Here is a 16700-nt window from a genome sequence, read left to right as displayed (position 1 = left end):
GGGAACTACAGCTCCCGGCTTGCACCGCGCCTAGGGAGCGCTGCACGCCGGGAGCTGTAGTCCCCGCCTCAGAGTGGTGCTGGAGGTTGGTGCCCCTCATGGAGGGAGGAGAGGCTGCGGCGAGGCGAAGGCGAAGAACGGAGGCGGAGATGAGGGAGGCTTTATTGAGGTACAGGGGGGTTAAAAGGGGCTGGGTGGGTTGGTAAGGGGGTGGTAGGGGGCTGTGGGTCTGGGTTGAGGGGCTATGGGTCTGTCTGTGGATGTGGGCCTCCCTGGGGGTCTGTAGGCCTGGCTTGAGGGGCTGTGGGTCCGGCCTGAGGGGCTTTAGGCTTGGTTAGGGGGTCTGCAGGCCTCCCTTGGGGGGGCTGTGGGGCTGGCTGTGGGGCTGCAGGCCTGGCCTGAGGGGTTGTGGATCTCTCTAGGGGCTGCAGGCTTTGCAATGGGGTCTTTAGGCCTGCCTGGGGTTGCTGCAGAGGGACCTATGGAAGCTTGAGCCTGCTCAGGAGTCTCTGGGCAGCTCCAGGGTGGGTTGAGGACCCCCCTTTCTGCTACAGAGAACAAAGTGAGGGCCACCCCGGTACTGGTGCAGGCCAGGCTGCTCTAACCCCGCTGCTCCTCATCCTCTCTGGGTAGCTCCTCGCTGCTGGTGGCCTCTGCTGGGTGCTCCTCCTGCTCTTCCTCCCCGTCTCCATCACCCTCGGAGCCGGTCTGGTCCGAGTTGTCCTCCTCCAGGTAGCGGTACCCGCGCATCTGGTGGCGCGGGCGCGGGATGCGGGGCAGGCGGTACTCCACGTGCTGCCCCAGCTGCTGCTCCATCCGCAGGTACGTCCCCACCGCCACCACCAGCGTCACCAGCAGGATGGAGAGCTTGGCCTGCAGCAGGGCAAAGAGGAGGTCAGCGTGGGGCTGCACCCCCTAAACTGCCAGGTCCTACCATGAGATTCTGCCCAGCCCACTATGGTCACCTTCATGGGTAGCTCTGACCAAAGGTAGACGGTGAAGATGGCCAGGGCTTGCCACCAGTGGTAGATGGTGAAGATGAAGTCTTGGCGCTCCTTGTTCTTGTACAACATGCCCAGGAGGACTGTGATGGAGGAGAGCTGCTGTTAATGTCCCCCTATGGGGACACTGTGGGTCTGTCCTGCTCCTTGACAGCGTGTCCAAGGAGCTGGGGACAAGCAGGTTGTGGTATGAGGAGATGCTGCAGGAAGAAGCTGGGGGACAAGAGAGGCCGTGCTGGGGACCTTTCTGCTACTCACTGCTGATGCTGGTCTTGTTAAGGGCGCTCCCCATGCCCCAGAGCGCAGCGATGGTGTAGAGCAGAGGAGCCTGGCCCTCGAGCCGGGGCTCTGGTGCCCAGCAGAACAGTGTCACCAGGAGGGCAGCGTGGATGAAGGCTCCAGCCAGCAGCGGGATGTGCCGCTGCAGGCACAGCATGCACAGGGCCAGGCTGGAGCAGGCCGAGGCGGACAACCCATAGGCCATGAGGAGATAGGCCAGCTTCTCCAGCCCCAGGGCACACACCCCATAGTTCTGCAAGGAGGACGGGCTCAGCGTCACTTGGGTTGTCCCTGCTTTATCTCCTCCCCTCTGTCCCCATCCATCCCTACCAGGGAGAAGCCAGTGCAGACAAAGAGCACCTCGAAGCCGCTGTAGATGAAGATGGGGAAGAGGTGGCGCAGGCGATAGTCCCTCATGTGCTTGAAGGGCAGCTGGAAGATGTTCCCCCAGCCGATGCTGCGCAGGTCGATCTCCTCCGTGGGTCGATAGGCTGCACCGCAGAGCACCAGGACCTGCGTGTGGGGAAGGTCATGGAGCACATCATCCCAAGTGAGATGGTTTGGGTTGGAAAGGACCTTAGGATCATCTGGTTGCAACCCTTCTGCCATGGATCACAAAGCCCGTGCAGGACAACAGGGGGATCAGGCCAGTCAGGACCAGAAGGGCAGGTCCTGCTTGACCAACCTCATCTCCTTCTACAACAATTGACCTGCCTGGTGAATGAGGGAAAGGCTGTGGACATTGTCTCTTTGGACCTTAGTAAAGCATCGATATGGTGTCCCACAGTGATCTTCTCGAGAAACTGGCTGCTCGTGGCCTGGGTGGGTGGATTCTTTGCTGGGTAAGACTGGCTGGATGGCAGAGCACAGAGAGTGCTGGTGAATGGTGTCACATCTGGATGGTGACACGTTACTGGTGGTGGCCCTCAGGGCTTGGGGTTGAGGCCAGTGACGTTTGATATCTTCATTGATGATCTGGATGAGAGGATCGAGGGCACCCTGAGTCACTTCACATGACACCAAGGGTGGGAGTTGATCTGCTGGAGGACAGGGAGGCTCTGCAAGAAGGGTCTGGCCAGGCTGGATCCATGGGTTGTGGTCAATAGTGTGAATTCAACCAGGCTCAGTGCTGGGTCCTGCACTTGGGCCACAGCAGCCCCATGGAACGCTCCAGGCTTGTGAAGAGCGGCTGGAAACTGCTCATGGAAAAGGAGCTGATGGAGCTGAACATGAGCAGCTTGTGCCCAGGCAACCAAGAAGCCCCCAGCATCCTGGCCTGCACCAGCACCAGGGCGGCAGCAGGGCCAGGGCAGGGACTGGGCCCCTGTGCTGGGCACTGGGGAGGCTGCACCTGGAATCCTGTGCTCGGCTCTGGGCCCCTCACTGCAAGAGAGACCTTGAGGGGCTGGAGCGGGGCCAGAGCAGGGCAGCGGAGCTGGTGCAGGGCCTGGAGCCCAAGGGTGATGGGGAAGGGCTGAGGGACCTGGGGGGTTCAGTCTGGAGAAGAGAAGGCTCAGGGGGGACCTGATGGCTGCCTACAAGTGCCTGAGAGGAGGATGGAGCCAGGAGGGGCTGGGCTCTGCTCCCAAGGAACAAGGGATGGGACAGGAGGAACCGGCCTCAAGCTGCACCAGGGCAGGTTTGGATGGAGCTGAGGAACAATTCCTGCCCCAGAGGGTGCTCAGGCATTGGAACAGGCTGCCCAGGGCAGGGCTGCAGTCACCAGCCCTGGAGGTATTTAGAAGAGATGTAGATGTGGCTCCTGGGGACACGGGTTAGTGGTGGCCTTGGCAGTGCTGGGCAATGGTTGGACTGGATGATCTTAAAGGTCTTTTCCAACCCAGTTGATTCCATGATTCCATAGGGATGATGTTGGCCCTGCTGGAGCCCTGTCCCTGCCTACCCCAGCTCACTCACCACCAGCATGGCGAGGAAGGCGGCCGCCATCAGCACGCTGTCCACCATGATGAGGTTGACGCTGCGGGGCAGGCTCTGCAGCACTGTGGTGTTGAAGCCAGGCAGTGTGCCATGGCTCAGGGTCCCTGTTGGGGGCAGACACTGTGGTTCCTCCCATCAGGAGCTCCCCATGCCACCCCACTGCACCACCCCATCCTCACCGCAGTGCTTGACCCCGAAGAGCGTGTGGTTGAGCTGGTAGAGGTAGTTGTTGAGGAAGAAGAGCATGGGCATCTGGGCGCAGACGAAGCTCAACTGCAACACAGAGAGCAGGAGATGCTCAGCACCACGTTGCCCACCACATCCCATTCCCTGTGCCGCCACTCACATGGAAAAAGGCATAGAAGATGGTCTGGAAGATGATGATGTAGGCATCACTGGCCCCTCGTGGTGCCCGCTGCTCCTCCTTGTAGTTGACGTGCTCGTGGTACTTCTGGGCCATCCTACATGGCACGATGGGTCACTTGGTGTCACCCAGGACCTCAAACCCACCCCACCTCTGCTTACCTGGTGATGTAGTTGCCCATGGAAGCCCAGAGGGGCACGATGGCCACCCCAATGGCCACGGCGGAGGGCACCAACGTGTAGTAGCGCTCCCAGTAGTTGCTGGAGACGAAGAAGGCGTAGATACCCACTGCGAGGAACATGGCCCACTTGATGCCAAAGAACCTGCCAGGGATTGGAGAGGGAAGCATGGATTCCCATTAAGGAATGCTGTTGGGCAGCATGAACAGTGCTGTACCTGATGAGGACGGGGGTATAGAGCAGTGCCGCGATGGGGGTGACGTTGATGCCCATCAACACCTTGCGGTCGATGTCCTCCAGTTGGATGTTGCTGTACTTCACCTCCCGGTACGTCTCATCGTAGTGCAGGATCAGCTGCATCTGCAGCAGGCCTGGGGGGAGGAGGGGGGTCCAGAGCCTGTCACCACCCACCCTGACCCCCCCAAAGCACATTGGGGGTCCCTGAGGAGCAGCAGGACCATACCCAGGTACACCCCATAGGTGAGGGTCCCGGCCAGGCTGGCGGCCAGCACATTCTTGATGACCCCGAGGCGCTTGCGGCGGAAGAACTTGAGCTCCTCCTCCTCCTCGTTGTAGTCGGGGTGAGCACCCACAAAGTCATCCAGCTGGGGGGGGACGACACAATGGCTGTCACCCCTGCGGGGTGGCCACTACTGAGACCCTATGGGGGGCACCCATAGGGACCTCACCTGCTTCTCTGTCCCCTCAGCACCCAGCCTGTCACCCGCCACTGCCGTGCCTGCATCCTGGTACACGCTGGGGTCCTTTTGCATCCTGCCTCCGGGGGGGGGCCTGCATGGGGCAGGGTTGGGGGGTGCTGTTGGCAACCCCCAAGTGCTGCACCCGTGTCTTGTGTGCCCCCAGAGATGAACCCAGCACCCCGAGACCTGCACCCACGGACCCTGCACCCCTGTGCCCAGCACCCCCAACCCGTGCATCTCTACGCCGTGCACCGTGGTGTCCAGCACCCCCAGACCCTGCACTCAGCACCCTCATCCCTTGCACCCATGTGCGTTGCACCCCAGACCTGAACCCAGCACCCTCACACCTGCACCTGTGCACTTTGCCCCCTGCACCCCAGACCCTGCACCCGTGTCTTGCACCCCCAGCCCTTCACCTCTGCACCCAGCACCCCCATACCCCGCACCCATGGGCTTCCCCCCCCGCCCCGGTACCGGCTCCTGCTACCGGAGCCCGGGGCGGGGCGGGTGCTACTTCCTCTTTCGGATGGGGCGGGCGGGATGGGGACGCTTAAAGGGGCCGATCCCGCACCCCCAGCACCCTCACCCCTGCACAGCACCCATTGAACCCCCAGCACCCTGACCCCTGCACAGCACCCATTGAGCCCCCAGCACCCTGACCCCTGCACAGCACCCATTGAACCCCCAGCACCCTCACCCCTGCACAGCACCCATTGAACCCCCAGCACCCTGACCCCTGCACAGCACCCATTGAGCCCCCAGCACCCTGACCCCTGCACAGCACCCATTGAACCCCCCAGCACCCTGACCCCTGCACAGCACCCATTGAGCCCCCAGCACCCTGACCCCTGCACAGCACCCATTGAACCCCCAGCACCCTCACCCCTGCACAGCACCCATTGAATCCCCCAGCACCCTGACCCCTGCACAGCACCCATTGAACCCCCAGCACCCTGACCCCTGCACAGCACCCATTGAACCCCCCAGCACCCTGACCCCTGCACAGCACCCATTGAACCCCCCAGCACCCTGACCCCTGCACAGCACCCATTGAACCCCCTAGCACCCTGACCCCTGCACAGCACCCATTGAACCCCCCAGCACCCTGACCCCTGCACAGGACCCATTGAACCCCCAGCACCCTCATCCCTGCACAGCACCCATTGAGCCCCCCAGCACCCTGACCCCTGCACAGCACCCATTGAACCCCCTAGCACCCTGACCCCTGCACAGGACCCATTGAACCCCCCAGCACTCTGACCCCTGCACAGCACCCATTGAGCCCCCCGGGACCCTGACCCCATCCCCATCACCCCCAGCTCTCCCACCAGGCCACGGTGTGAGTGCTCCAGCCTTGGGTGTTGGGTGCTGCTGGGTCCCTCTGCTCTCACTTCCCCTTCCCAACCCTGGGCTGTTTGTGGGTGCGGGGCCGGTTTGGGGGTAACCGGACACGTGCGGGTCCCTGCTGCACCCAAACCCGGTGCTGGGAGCACCCATGGGTGTGTGGCCAGGCTGGGGTGCCTGGGGGCAGGGAGGGACCGAAGGTGACGTCCCAGCATGGTCATGGGGACCAGGGTAGGATCTGGCCCAGCCGGTACCGGGGGATGCCTGGGGTGAGGAGAAGGAGCCACCAGCACGTGGAGGGGTCAGTGGGTGCTGCGGGGGTTCAATGGGTGCTGGGGAGGGGGGTCAGGGTGCGGTGTAATGGGGGACCCCCATGATCCCATTCCAGTCTCTGATCCATGCTGTCCCTTTAGGTCTCTGGTGACGTGAGGCATCCTCCATGGGGACAGCGGCTGCTTGGAGACAACTGCATCACCCTCCATGGGGCCAGTCTAGGTGCTGCCATCGGAGTGCTGTGGGTGAGCCCCATGGTGCTGGGGATGTGGTGCAGGGGACATGTGGGGTGTCTCTGGGGTCCCCATGGGTCAGGGTGGCCCTGGGTACCAGGTCCATGGGTGTTTATGGGTTCCCCATGGTTCATGGTGGTGCTGGGGACCACAGGAGACCCCCAGGACCACTGTCCATGGAGGGGAGGTCTCATCCCAGGCCTTGGCCCCATTGCCGGCCCCACAGAGGCGGGGCCCAGCCCTGCCCATCACTGGCCATGGGGCCTGGCCACCAGACCCACAGCATTTAGGAGCATCCCCCTGAGCACCAGCAGCACCTCCAGCTCCTCTGGCCACCGCTCAGCCCCGCAGGTGAGCACTTTGGGGTCCCATGGAGGTTGTGGGGCACCCCTCTGGGTGGATTCCCTTGAGGGAAGGTGGGTGCATTGGGCATGGAGAGGGGCAGCTATGGGGCTGCAGCTCTGCCCCACAGCTCCTGGGGTGCTGGTGGACCCAAGCGGGCTGTGGAAGACCACACTGAGGTCCTTGGGGGTCCCTATGGGGCACTGTGGGTCCTTGAGGTCCCCATGGGGTGACCCCACGGCAGCACGGCCAGAGGCTGGTGGTGATCCTGGGAATGCCAGGCATGTGCCGCTGGGCACACCGGAGCTCCTCCGGGATGAGTCAGCCCAGGACAGCCCCAAGCAGCACAGCTTCACCCTCCAGAGGTGCCACAGGCAGCCTGGGACACGGGTGACTCCTTTTGGGATCCAGCCAGCATTCCGGCACTTCCAGCTCCAGCATTCTGGCACTTCCAGCTCCGGCTTTCCGGCACTTCCGTCCCTGTGTCTGTCCCCAGGGCCACCACATTCTTGGTGCAGACCAGCAGCTCCTTCCAAGCCCTTGGCATGCAGCAACCACTTGAGCTCCCTGGGCAGCAGCCACCAGGCTGTGGGAAGTGCATCCCTGTGTGCAGTGATCCCGGGAATGCCGCCGGATGCTGTGGAGGCAGTGGGAGCAGCACCGGGAGCATCGGGAAGGGGCCGGTGATGTGCAGTGCTGGATGGTGAGAGCGAGGGGCTGGGGGGCAGAAGGGAGACACAGAGTGATGGGGTCCCCATGTTGGTGCTGATGGGGGGACAGGTTTGGGGTCCAGGGGCCACTGCATCCCAGCACCTCCCAGGGCTGGGAATGCTCCTGAAGACGATGATGGTGGTGATGGGAATGGAAGCATGAATGGAGATGGGAGAGCGTGAGGCTGGGATGGATGGGAGCAGGAGGGGTCTGGGTGCTCTGCCCTCACCCCAGGGTGCTGGGTGATGCTGGTGTGGGGTGATGCAGAGCTGGGTGCTGATGAAGGGTGCTGGGGGCCAGGTTTGGGATCCATGGGCCAAGGGATGAGAAAAGGGAATGCTGGGATCAGTGCCATGGAGGGGGCACAAGGAGGGCTCCCTGCCCCGTCCCTGGGGTCTCTGAGGCTCCAGTTTGGGGGGCTGTGATGGGGCTGTGATGGGCCCGGGGTCCCTCTGACACCCCCATCCGTGCAGCGGGAACCCCTATGCGGGGCTGGTGGCCCTGCTGCGGGCAGCCTGGCTCTCGGGGAAGACGCGGCCCATGGAGTACCGGGTGGCGCAGCTGGAGGCCCTGGGGCGCTTCCTGGAGGAGAAGAAGCAGGAGATCCTGGAGGCCACGGCCCTGGACGTGGGCAAGGTGAGGGGAAGGGGAGCTGGGTGCTGGGCGCACCTCTGGGACCATTCATACCCCTTCATCTCTGTCTTGCGTGTCTGGAGCTCTGTGGGCATCCTCACTGGGGTCCTGCCTCCCCCTTGCTGTGCTTCAGGGCTGCTGTGATGCACCCATAGGCGCTGCCTCCCCACAGAGCTCTCTGTACATTGGGACCATGCTGCTGGACAGGCTCCATGCCATTAACCCTATCCCTGGAGCATTAAACCAGGCCAGGCTCCTTTTGGCCAATGCAAGGTGGGACCCTCGGTGTCACCACGCTTTGCCCCAGACACGGAGTCAGTGGTGGCTTCAGGTGCCCTCTGCAGAGATGATGTCTTGGGGTGCTTCTCACCAGCATGGTCGCAGCCAGGATTACCGGTGGTGTGGTGCAACGTGCTGGGGTTGCACATTCCTCCCAGGGCTCCTTGCGGGGACTGGTTCCACTGGGATCTGCATCCAGGTTCCCTCCTGGATGTGGCTCTGGGTATTGCAGCACGCTGACACAGCAGGAGCATCCCCGCCATGGCTCTGTCTTGTCGTTTGAGCTCATCTCTTCTCCATCTGGGTGCTTCAGGACCCTTTTCCCCTCCCTCAGATGTGCTGCAGCCCATCCCATGCTTCCCTCATGGATCATCAGGAGATGTTCTCAGAGGGGTAACTGCTCTTATCATGTAGTGGGATCACTCAGACCTAAAGGACTTACATCTATGGGTGTATCAGACCGGCTTTCAACATCGTTACATCTCCCAGGGTTTGTAATTGCCTTGTTTGTGTGAGGGGAGGACCTTCTCCTTTAGCATCAGATGGGCAGCAGAGCTCCAAGTGCGTCCTTCATCTCTCCTAATTGCCTGTAATTAGTTCCTGTTGTCCACTAACATGTTTGTTATGCAGTTGGACCTTCATAGTTCGATGGACAATTCACCTGCTCTTACATATCTGAGGTGGGTGCCTCACCTCCAGCGATGCCACTTGCTCCCCATTGATCTTGGAAGGCACTTGGATGACCTCAGCTTGAATGTCCCATCTTCTAACCTTGATGTCTCCTTGGAACCCTTAATCTGCAGCAGCAGTTTCCTCATCCTTCCAATGATGCAACCCTCAGACAGGGCAGAAAGCGTCCCCGTTGCTTCACCGGACACCTCCTGGGCTTGCTGAGCCCTCCCATGCAGCTCAGCCTCCGGGCAGTGACACATCCGGTGCCATCGGGCACCTGAAGGTCTCCTGAGTGGGGTTTGGTGGTGGAACATCAGAAGTTGCTGCCTCCAAACCCCCCAACCCCAAAGTGCTGTGGTGATGGAGGAAGGCTCCCACCCTTTGGGTGGGTTGGAGGAGTCCGAAGGATGTTGGGATGTGCTCCAGGACTTTGGAAGGGCTTTACTGAGCCTGCTCAGTATCTTCTTGTGTCTTCACACTTTTTCTGCAAGGACATCCTGAGCTGTGCTTCATGCTTACAGCAGCGGAGAGGACCCACCATGGGCAGGATGTGCCTTTGAAGCCACTGTGATCCCAGCTCTGGTGTCCCACCACCATTCCCAGCCACTGTCCATGTGGGCATTATGTCCATTGCCCATTGGGATGGTTTATGTTGGGTTGCATTCCCAAACGGAGGCATCTCACCTCACTTGCCTTTCCTATGTCACTGCAGGAGCACCAGGAGCTATGGGGGGTTCTGTCTGTCCTGGTGGTCAGGACATGGGCACTACAGTGGGAACATGGCCCCATCCGATGTCTGCAGCATGGAGCTTCCTTGGACACCAGCACCAGCTTGTCTGGAGCTCCAAGGGTCCCCCCTTGGCTCAGGGCTCCTGCCCCATAAGCAGGTCACAGATGTCGTCTCAGGAGAAGGATAAATGTTGTGGAGATGTTAAAGGGGCTGAAGGAAACCTGGAGAGGGGCTTTGGACAAGGGCCTGTAGGGCCAGGCCAAGGGGAATGGCTTTAACCTGCCAGAGGGGAGATTGAGATGAGTGGAAGGTGTCCCTGCCCATGGCAGGGGGCTGGAACTGGCTGAGTTTTAAGGTCCCATCCAACACAAACTTTCTGTGGTTCTGTTCAATAGCTTCTACTTGATGTCATCTCCTCCTCTTCATGGGCAGAAGAGGAGGGGAGATGTCTCCTGTGGAAGGGGAGATGACAGGGTCGGTGTTGGGATGATGTCTGTCATGATGATCCATGATGTCTGTCCCCAGCCATCCTTCGAGGCTTATCTCATTGAGATCCTCCTGTGCAAGAATGAGCTCAACAACACGCTGAACAACCTGTGCCACTGGATGAAGGACGAGCACGTGGACAAGAACCTGGTGAGCCAGAAGCTCTAGGTTGGGAAGGGGCAGAGCAGCTCAGGGAGGGGACAGCACTGAAGTCATCGTCTTCTTGCAGATGACACAGCTGGACTCTGTCTTCATCCGCAAGGACCCCTACGGCGTGGTGCTCATCATTGCGCCTTGGAACTACCCCATCCACCTCATCCTGGTGCCTCTCATTGGGGCCATCGCTGCTGGTGAGCTGAGGATCCAGGCTGGGGTGCCCCACGGGCTGGTTGTCACCAGGTCACTGCTCTGACATCCTCTCCATCTCCCCCCAGGTAACTGTGTTGTCATCAAGCCCTCCGAGAAGGCCAAGAACACTGGGAGGCTCCTTGCTGAATCACTGGGCTGCTACCTGGACAGTGTAAGGAGCAATTCCTGGCCTTATCCCTGTGTCTGCCCCAGGGCCATGGTGTTCCCAGCCCTGCCTTGCCCACACCAGCGCTGGTTTGAGGTGCTGCTGTACCTCCTTCCTCTGGTGTCCACATGTCTGGGATGCTGTTGGTGGGAATGGGGACACCATGCCCAGATGCTGACCATGGGGGACCCTTCCTCTTTCATTGCAGGACTGCTTTGCCGTGGTGACCGCTGGTGTTCAGGAGACCACCAGGCTGCTGGAGAACAAGTTTGACTACATCTTCTTCACTGGTATGTCCAGAGCAGAGCCTGCTGTGGGGTTAGTGCAATGTAGGAAGAGAGATTCCCTCTGGAAACCCCACTGTTCCTTACCCTGCCCAGGCAGGCTGCGCTTGTCTGCCCTCTAAGAAGTCAGAGCTCATTGTGCTGGAGATGTGGAGGATCCAGGCTCTGTTGGAGGATCCAGGATGTTGTAACAGGGGAGAACACAAGAGCCCGTAGGGACAGGCCAAGGGGAATGGCTTTAAGCTGCCAGAAGGGAGACTGAGATGAGCTCTTAGGCAGAAGCTCTTCCCTGTGAGGGTGCTGAGGCGCTGGCCCAGGGTGCCCAGAGAAGCTGTGGCTGCCCCATCCCTGGCAGTGTTCAAGGCCAGGTTGGACACAGGGGCTTGGAGCAAGCTGCTCCAGTGGAAGGGGTCCCTGCCTGTGGCAGGGGTTGGAACCGAATGGGCTTTAAGGTCCCTTCCAACCCAAACCATTCCATGACTCTATGCTTGTATCTGAGGTTTGGTGGGACCTGGCTCCCCAGCGCGCTCCATCCCAGAGCCGGGCTGTACCTGGTGTGTTCCCAGCCTTGACTCAGCTCTTCCATTGCCCACAGGCAGCCCCTCCGTGGGGAGGATGGTGATGGCAGCCGCTGCCCAGCACCTCACCCCAGTGACACTGGAGCTGGGGGGCAAGAACCCCTGTTACGTGTCGGACATGTGCGACGTGCGCAGCGTGGCCCGGCGGGTGGCCTGGGGCCGCTTCTTCAACGCAGGGCAGACCTGCGTGGCCCCCGACTACGTGCTCTGCACCCTGGAGATGCAGGAGAAGCTGATGCCTGCCCTGCGCGAGGCCATCACCGAGTTCTATGGCTCCAACCCTCGGGAATCGCCGGACTTCGGCCGCATCATGGGGCAGAAGGAATTCCAGCGCATCCGGGCGCTGCTTTGCAGTGGGAGAGTGGCCATCGGGGGCCAGACGGAGGAGAAGGACCTGTACATCGGTGAGGACCTGGGGCTTGGGGATGTTGGGAGCTCCTTTGCTTGGGCACTGGGTGATGTGGTGCCGTAACCCTTCTCCACAGCTCCCACGGTGCTGGCGGACGTGCTGCCCTCGGATCCCGTCATGCAGGAGGAGATCTTTGGGCCCATCCTGCCCATCGTCGTCGTGGCCAGCATGGATGAAGCCATTGACTTCATCAACGAGAGGCCGCGGCCATTGGCCATCTATGCCTTCTCCAGTGATTGCAAGGTGTGTGTGGGGCATGGAACAGGAAAGAGGCTGAGGAAATAGGGCTTTAGGGCTTGTGTCCACCTCACTGAAGCCCCAGGGCACGCTCTGAGAGGTCTTTTGAGCCCTGCTCTAAGCACATGGGACTGGTGGATGACGTGGGTGATGTTCTTGTGAGACCCCCACTCTGGAGCACTGTGTTCAGCTCTGGGGCAGCAGCACAAGAGGGACGTGGAGCTGTTGGAGCGAGGCCAGAGGAGGCCATGGAGATGCTGCGAGGGCTGGAGCAGCTCTGCTCTGGAGCCAGGCTGAGAGAGCTGGGCTGGGGCAGCCTGGACAAGAGAAGGCTCCTGAAGGGGAGACCTGAGAGCAGCTCCAGTGCCTAAAGGGGCTTCAGGAAACCTGGAGAGGGGCTTGGGACAAGGGCCTGTAGGGCCAGGCCAAGGGGAATGGCTTTAACCTGCCCGAGGGGAGACTGAGATGAGCTCTTAGGCAGAAGCTCTTCCCTGTGAGGGTGCTGAGGCGCTGGCCCAGGGTGCCCAGAGAAGCTGTGGCTGCCCCATCCCTGGCAGTGTTCAAGGCCAGGTTGGACACAGGGGCTTGGAGCAAGCTGCTCTAGAGGAAGGGGTCCCTGCCCGTGGCAGGGGTTGGAGCTGGACGAGCTTTAAGGTCCAAGCGTTGCCGGTGGAACTGAGGTGTGAGACCCACGTCCATCTTCTCTGCTTCCCTTGCAGGTGGTGGCCCAGGTCCTGGAGCGCACAAGCAGCGGTGGCTTCTGTGGCAATGACACCCTGACACACATGACACTGACCTCGTTGCCCTTTGGTGGCATCGGTAGGTGCAAACCCCAACCCGCCTGTCCCTGGCCACCATGAGCCTGAGCCACACCGGCCACGAGTGAGGAAGGGTCCTGGTGGCCCCAGAGCTCCGTGGTGTGTGGGAAAACCCTTCTGCACCTCTAGGACTTCACCAGAAGCCCTTGGCTTCACTGCAGAAGGGCTGAGCTCTGTGGGTTTGCACATATGGAGCACTGTGAGGTTCTCCTCTCCATGTTTGCTGTCCCAACCACCACATTCCCTGTGTGTGTGCAGATGTTCCATATAGAAAGGTGGGAATTCTCTACCCCTTGGTTGTTTCCCTGCTGTTTCTGAGCAGTGTGGGCACTGTGAGTGAGTTTTGTGCCAGGGCTGAGTTCCTGCATTGCTCAAGTGGGAGGTGCTCCAGCATTGCTCCCTTTGGTCTATCCTCACTATGGAGCACATCAACTCATTGTGCTCTTGGATGGGTGATGGATAAGTGGATGGCTTTTCCTCCTCCAGTCATCCTGGTGCTGGATTGGAGCCCTCAGCATCCCTCAGGAGCAGGCTTGTGCCTTCATTCTGCTTTTTAGGACTAAATAGTAGGAGCAAAACTCTTGGAAACATCTGGAGAAGCTGTTTATGGTACCTTGGAGATGGGAATGACAAAGAGTTTCTGGTCTCCAGGGCAACAGCAGTTGTATTCTCAGGTGAAACGTGAGGTCTACTCTGCCCTGGGCTCTGTCTGTTGCATTATCCAGGGAAAACAGCAATCCTGTTCTGATACTTTCCCAATCTCCTGGTCTTCAGAGTGTTCTCTGGAGGAACCACCTCAGTCTCCTGCTGCCTGTGCTCAGCAGCTTGAATCAGACATAATGGGACACCACAAAAGCCAACCACAATTAATTCCTCACCTGCCTGTGGCTCAGGACCAATCCTTGGTGGTTCCCATTCCAGAACTTATCTTTATGGAAGTGATTCAGCCAAACTACCTGGGATGAGGAGGTGAAGCCATTCCATAGCAGGGCCTGAGCTCATCCGGGTGAGATGGCATTTGTCAAAGCTTCCACACCACAGCAGTCATTGGGCTTTTAACCACCGTGTGCAACCTCAGGTTGAAACCAGCCCCAGCAATTGGGAGAACTGGTGGTGGTAATGGGGCTCCCAATTGGAAATACTCTGGGAAGAAGCTGACCTTCATAGGGGCCACACTGGTAGCTCCTAACCATGGGTAGATGGAGGTTGTAGAGGGAAACTGAGCCTTGTAGAATCAGCAAAGCTGGTGCAGATAAATGAAGTAGAAATCATATGGAATCATGGAATGGCTTGGGTTGGAAGGGACCTTAAAGCTCATCTGGTTCCAACCATGGGTAAGACCAGGTTGCTCCAAGCCCATCTAAAATGAGGCCCTTGCACCTCAAACATTGACCTGCAGAAAGATTTGCTGGATTAACCCTGCCAAGTGCAAGGTCCTGCACCTGGTTCAGAGCAACCCCAGGCCCAGCTACAGGTTGGGCAGAGAAGAGATTCAGAGCAGCCCTGCAGAGAAGGACTTGGGGGTGTTGGTCGATGAGAAAATGAACATGAGCCGGCTGCAGTGTGCGCTCACAGCCCAGAAAGCAACCGTATCCTGGGCTGCATCAAGAGGAGCGTGACCAGCAGGTCGAAGGAGGTGATCCTGCCCCTCTGCTCTGCTCTCGTGAGACCTCACTTGGAGCATTGTGTGCAGTTCTGGTGTCCTTAACATAAAAAGGACATGGAACTGTTGGAACAAGTCCAGAGGAGGCCACGAGGATGATCAGGGGCTGGAGCACCTCCTGTATGAAGACAGGCTGAGAAAGTTGGGGCTGTTCAGCCTGGAGAAGAGAAGGCTGCGTGGAGACCTCAGAGCAGCCTTCCAGTATCTGAAGGGGCCTACAAGGATGCTGGGGATGGACTCTTCATCAGGGACTGTAGTGACAGGACAAGGGGTAACGGGTTCAAACTGAAACAGGGGAAGTTTAGATTGGATCTAAGGAAGAAATTCTTTACTAAGAGGGTGGTGAGGCACTGGAATGGGTTGCCCAGGGAGGTTGTGAGTGCTCCATCCTTGGCGGTGTTCAAGGCCAGGTTGGATGAGGCCTTGGGTGCCATGGTTTAGTGTGGGGTGTCCCTGACCATGGCAGGGGGGGGTTGGAACTGGATGATCTTAAGGCCCTTTCCAACCCGAACTATTCTATGTTTCCATGACTGAGGAGCTGTAGAGCTGGAAAAAGCCAAGGGAAAGGTGAGCTCTCCATCACCACCTCCCTGCTCAGCAGCAGGAGCGCTTCCATGAGGAAAGCTTTCCCTGTGTTGCACTTAGAGCAGGCAGGAGCAGAGCCCCAGGGCAGGTTTGGACCTTGCTGTGTGTTACAGGGTGCAGCGGGCTGGGGAAGTACCACGGCAAGTTCACCTTCGACACCTTCAGCCACCAGCGCGGGTGCCTGCACCGCAACATGGGCCTGGAGGCCCTCAACACCCTGCGCTACCCCCCCTACAGCCAGCAGAAGCTGGGCTTCCTCACGGCCACCTTTGAGATCAAGCGCAAGGGCACCTGCACCCTGCTCTGAGGCTGCTCTGCACCCTCATGGACTCAGGATGGGAACAGCTCAGTGCATCGTTGCCCAGTGGCATCATTGGTGTCGTCCTCTCCTCGCTTTCCACCTCCTTTGGTTTGGACAGTGGGATGGACACCTCGTCCTGCCCCCATCGTGCCTCCACAGTGGACTCTGTTCTGCATCCACTGCATGGACACGTAATGGCCAAAAGTTCTTCTTTTCACCCCAAACTTCGCTTCCCAGGAAAGAAATGGTCCCCAGGAGGATGCGGACCAGCAGTTCAGCCCATCTCCTCTTAGATGGGCCTCTCCTTCTGGATGAACCTCGCTCTGCCTTCTCTCAGTGCTGCCTGCGGCTTTTCTCCTCTGTGTAACCTTGCCTGTAGTAAAGACTTTGCATTGAGCTCTGCTGCCTGGCCTCACCTTGCTTCGTCACCCAGCTTTGGGGCAGGAATCCATCAGCTGAGCCCCAGAGATGGGTGCTCAGAGCCCTGATGTCCCCATCCATCACACAGACACCCCCAGCCACAGCATCACACCCTGCTGAGCTCCATCAGCCCCTGTGCTGGGCACTGGGGAGGCTGCACCTGGAATCCTGTGCTCGGCTCTGGGCCCCTCACTGCAAGAGAGACCTTGAGGGGCTGGAGCGGGGCCAGAGCAGGGCAGCGGAGCTGGTGCAGGGCCTGGAGCCCAAGGGTGATGGGGAAGGGCTGAGGGACCTGGGGGGTTCAGTCTGGAGAAGAGAAGGCTCAGGGGGGACCTGATCGCTGCCTACAACTGCCTGAGAGGAGGATGGAGCCAGGAGGGGCTGGGCTCTGCTCCCAAGGAACAAGGGATGGGACAGGAGGAACCGGCCTCAAGCTGCACCAGGGCAGGTTTGGATGGAGCTGAGGAACAATTCCTGCCCCAGAGGGTGCTCAGGCATTGGAACAGGCTGCCCAGGGCAGGGCTGCAGGCACCGGCCCTGCAAGGGTTCGCACCCCGTGGAGACGAGGCCTCAGTGCCATGGGTTAGGGGTGGCCTTGGCAGTGCTGGGCAATGGTTGGACCAGATAAGCTTGAAGGGCTTTCCCAACGTGGCTGATTCCATGATTCCATGATCATCCTGTACCTGGTGGCTGCTGTTGAGGTGCTCCAGGGATGGATTTTGGGGC

The 16700-nt window shown here is 59.8% G+C and overlaps 2 protein-coding genes across 5 annotated transcripts; one reads left to right on the top strand and one right to left on the bottom strand.

The window, feature by feature from the left end:
• Positions 1 to 262: 262 nt before the first annotated feature.
• UNC93B1 (unc-93 homolog B1, TLR signaling regulator) lies at positions 263 to 4534 on the bottom strand (the record flags this gene model as incomplete). Its single annotated transcript, XM_080618383.1, has 11 exons — positions 263 to 873; positions 966 to 1084; positions 1260 to 1533; positions 1611 to 1793; positions 3198 to 3322; positions 3398 to 3491; positions 3565 to 3679; positions 3744 to 3905; positions 3979 to 4132; positions 4225 to 4366; positions 4451 to 4534. The coding sequence occupies 11 exons, from the start codon at positions 4532 to 4534 to the stop codon at positions 601 to 603; spliced, it is 1725 nt and encodes a 574-aa protein (XP_080474509.1). The 3' UTR covers positions 263 to 600.
• On the top strand, positions 3952 to 15827 carry LOC308222161 (aldehyde dehydrogenase family 3 member B1-like). Of its 4 annotated transcripts, XM_080619827.1 has the most exons (15): positions 3952 to 4088; positions 4242 to 4342; positions 4471 to 4510; positions 4626 to 4770; positions 6220 to 6663; positions 7151 to 7357; positions 7839 to 8001; positions 10205 to 10315; positions 10395 to 10515; positions 10600 to 10685; positions 10888 to 10969; positions 11559 to 11945; positions 12027 to 12193; positions 12907 to 13006; positions 15367 to 15827. In XM_080619827.1, the coding sequence occupies exons 6-15, from the start codon at positions 7200 to 7202 to the stop codon at positions 15558 to 15560; spliced, it is 1569 nt and encodes a 522-aa protein (XP_080475953.1). In that variant the 5' UTR covers positions 3952 to 4088; positions 4242 to 4342; positions 4471 to 4510; positions 4626 to 4770; positions 6220 to 6663; positions 7151 to 7199; the 3' UTR covers positions 15561 to 15827. The 4 variants fall into 4 exon arrangements, with proteins under 4 accessions (XP_080475953.1, XP_080475954.1, XP_080475955.1 ...); XM_080619828.1 differs by lacking the exons at positions 4242 to 4342; positions 4471 to 4510 and having other exon boundaries at positions 4022 to 4088; XM_080619829.1 differs by lacking the exons at positions 4242 to 4342; positions 4471 to 4510; positions 4626 to 4770 and having other exon boundaries at positions 4022 to 4088.
• Positions 15828 to 16700: the final 873 nt, after the last annotated feature.

This window comes from Psittacula echo (genome assembly GCF_963264785.1).
Source record: "Psittacula echo genome assembly, chromosome: 5".
In the NCBI taxonomy this organism is placed as follows: Eukaryota; Metazoa; Chordata; class Aves; order Psittaciformes; family Psittacidae; genus Psittacula; species Psittacula echo.
Note: the sequence above shows the minus strand (reverse complement) of the source record. Positions and strands in the feature narration are given on the sequence as shown.

What these genes read in the sequence shown, in the direction of transcription:
- LOC308222161 (XM_080619827.1), top strand. Translation starts at nt 7,200, where the DNA reads ATGCAGCAACCACTTGAGCTCCCTGGGCAGCAGCCACCAGGCTGTGGG. An exon ending in TGGGCTGCTACCTGGACAGT is followed by an intron (nt 10,686 to 10,887) that starts GTAAGGAGCAAT and finishes CTTTCATTGCAG; the next exon opens with GACTGCTTTGCCGTGGTGAC. An exon ending in GTTGCCCTTTGGTGGCATCG is followed by an intron (nt 13,007 to 15,366) that starts GTAGGTGCAAAC and finishes TGTGTGTTACAG; the next exon opens with GGTGCAGCGGGCTGGGGAAG.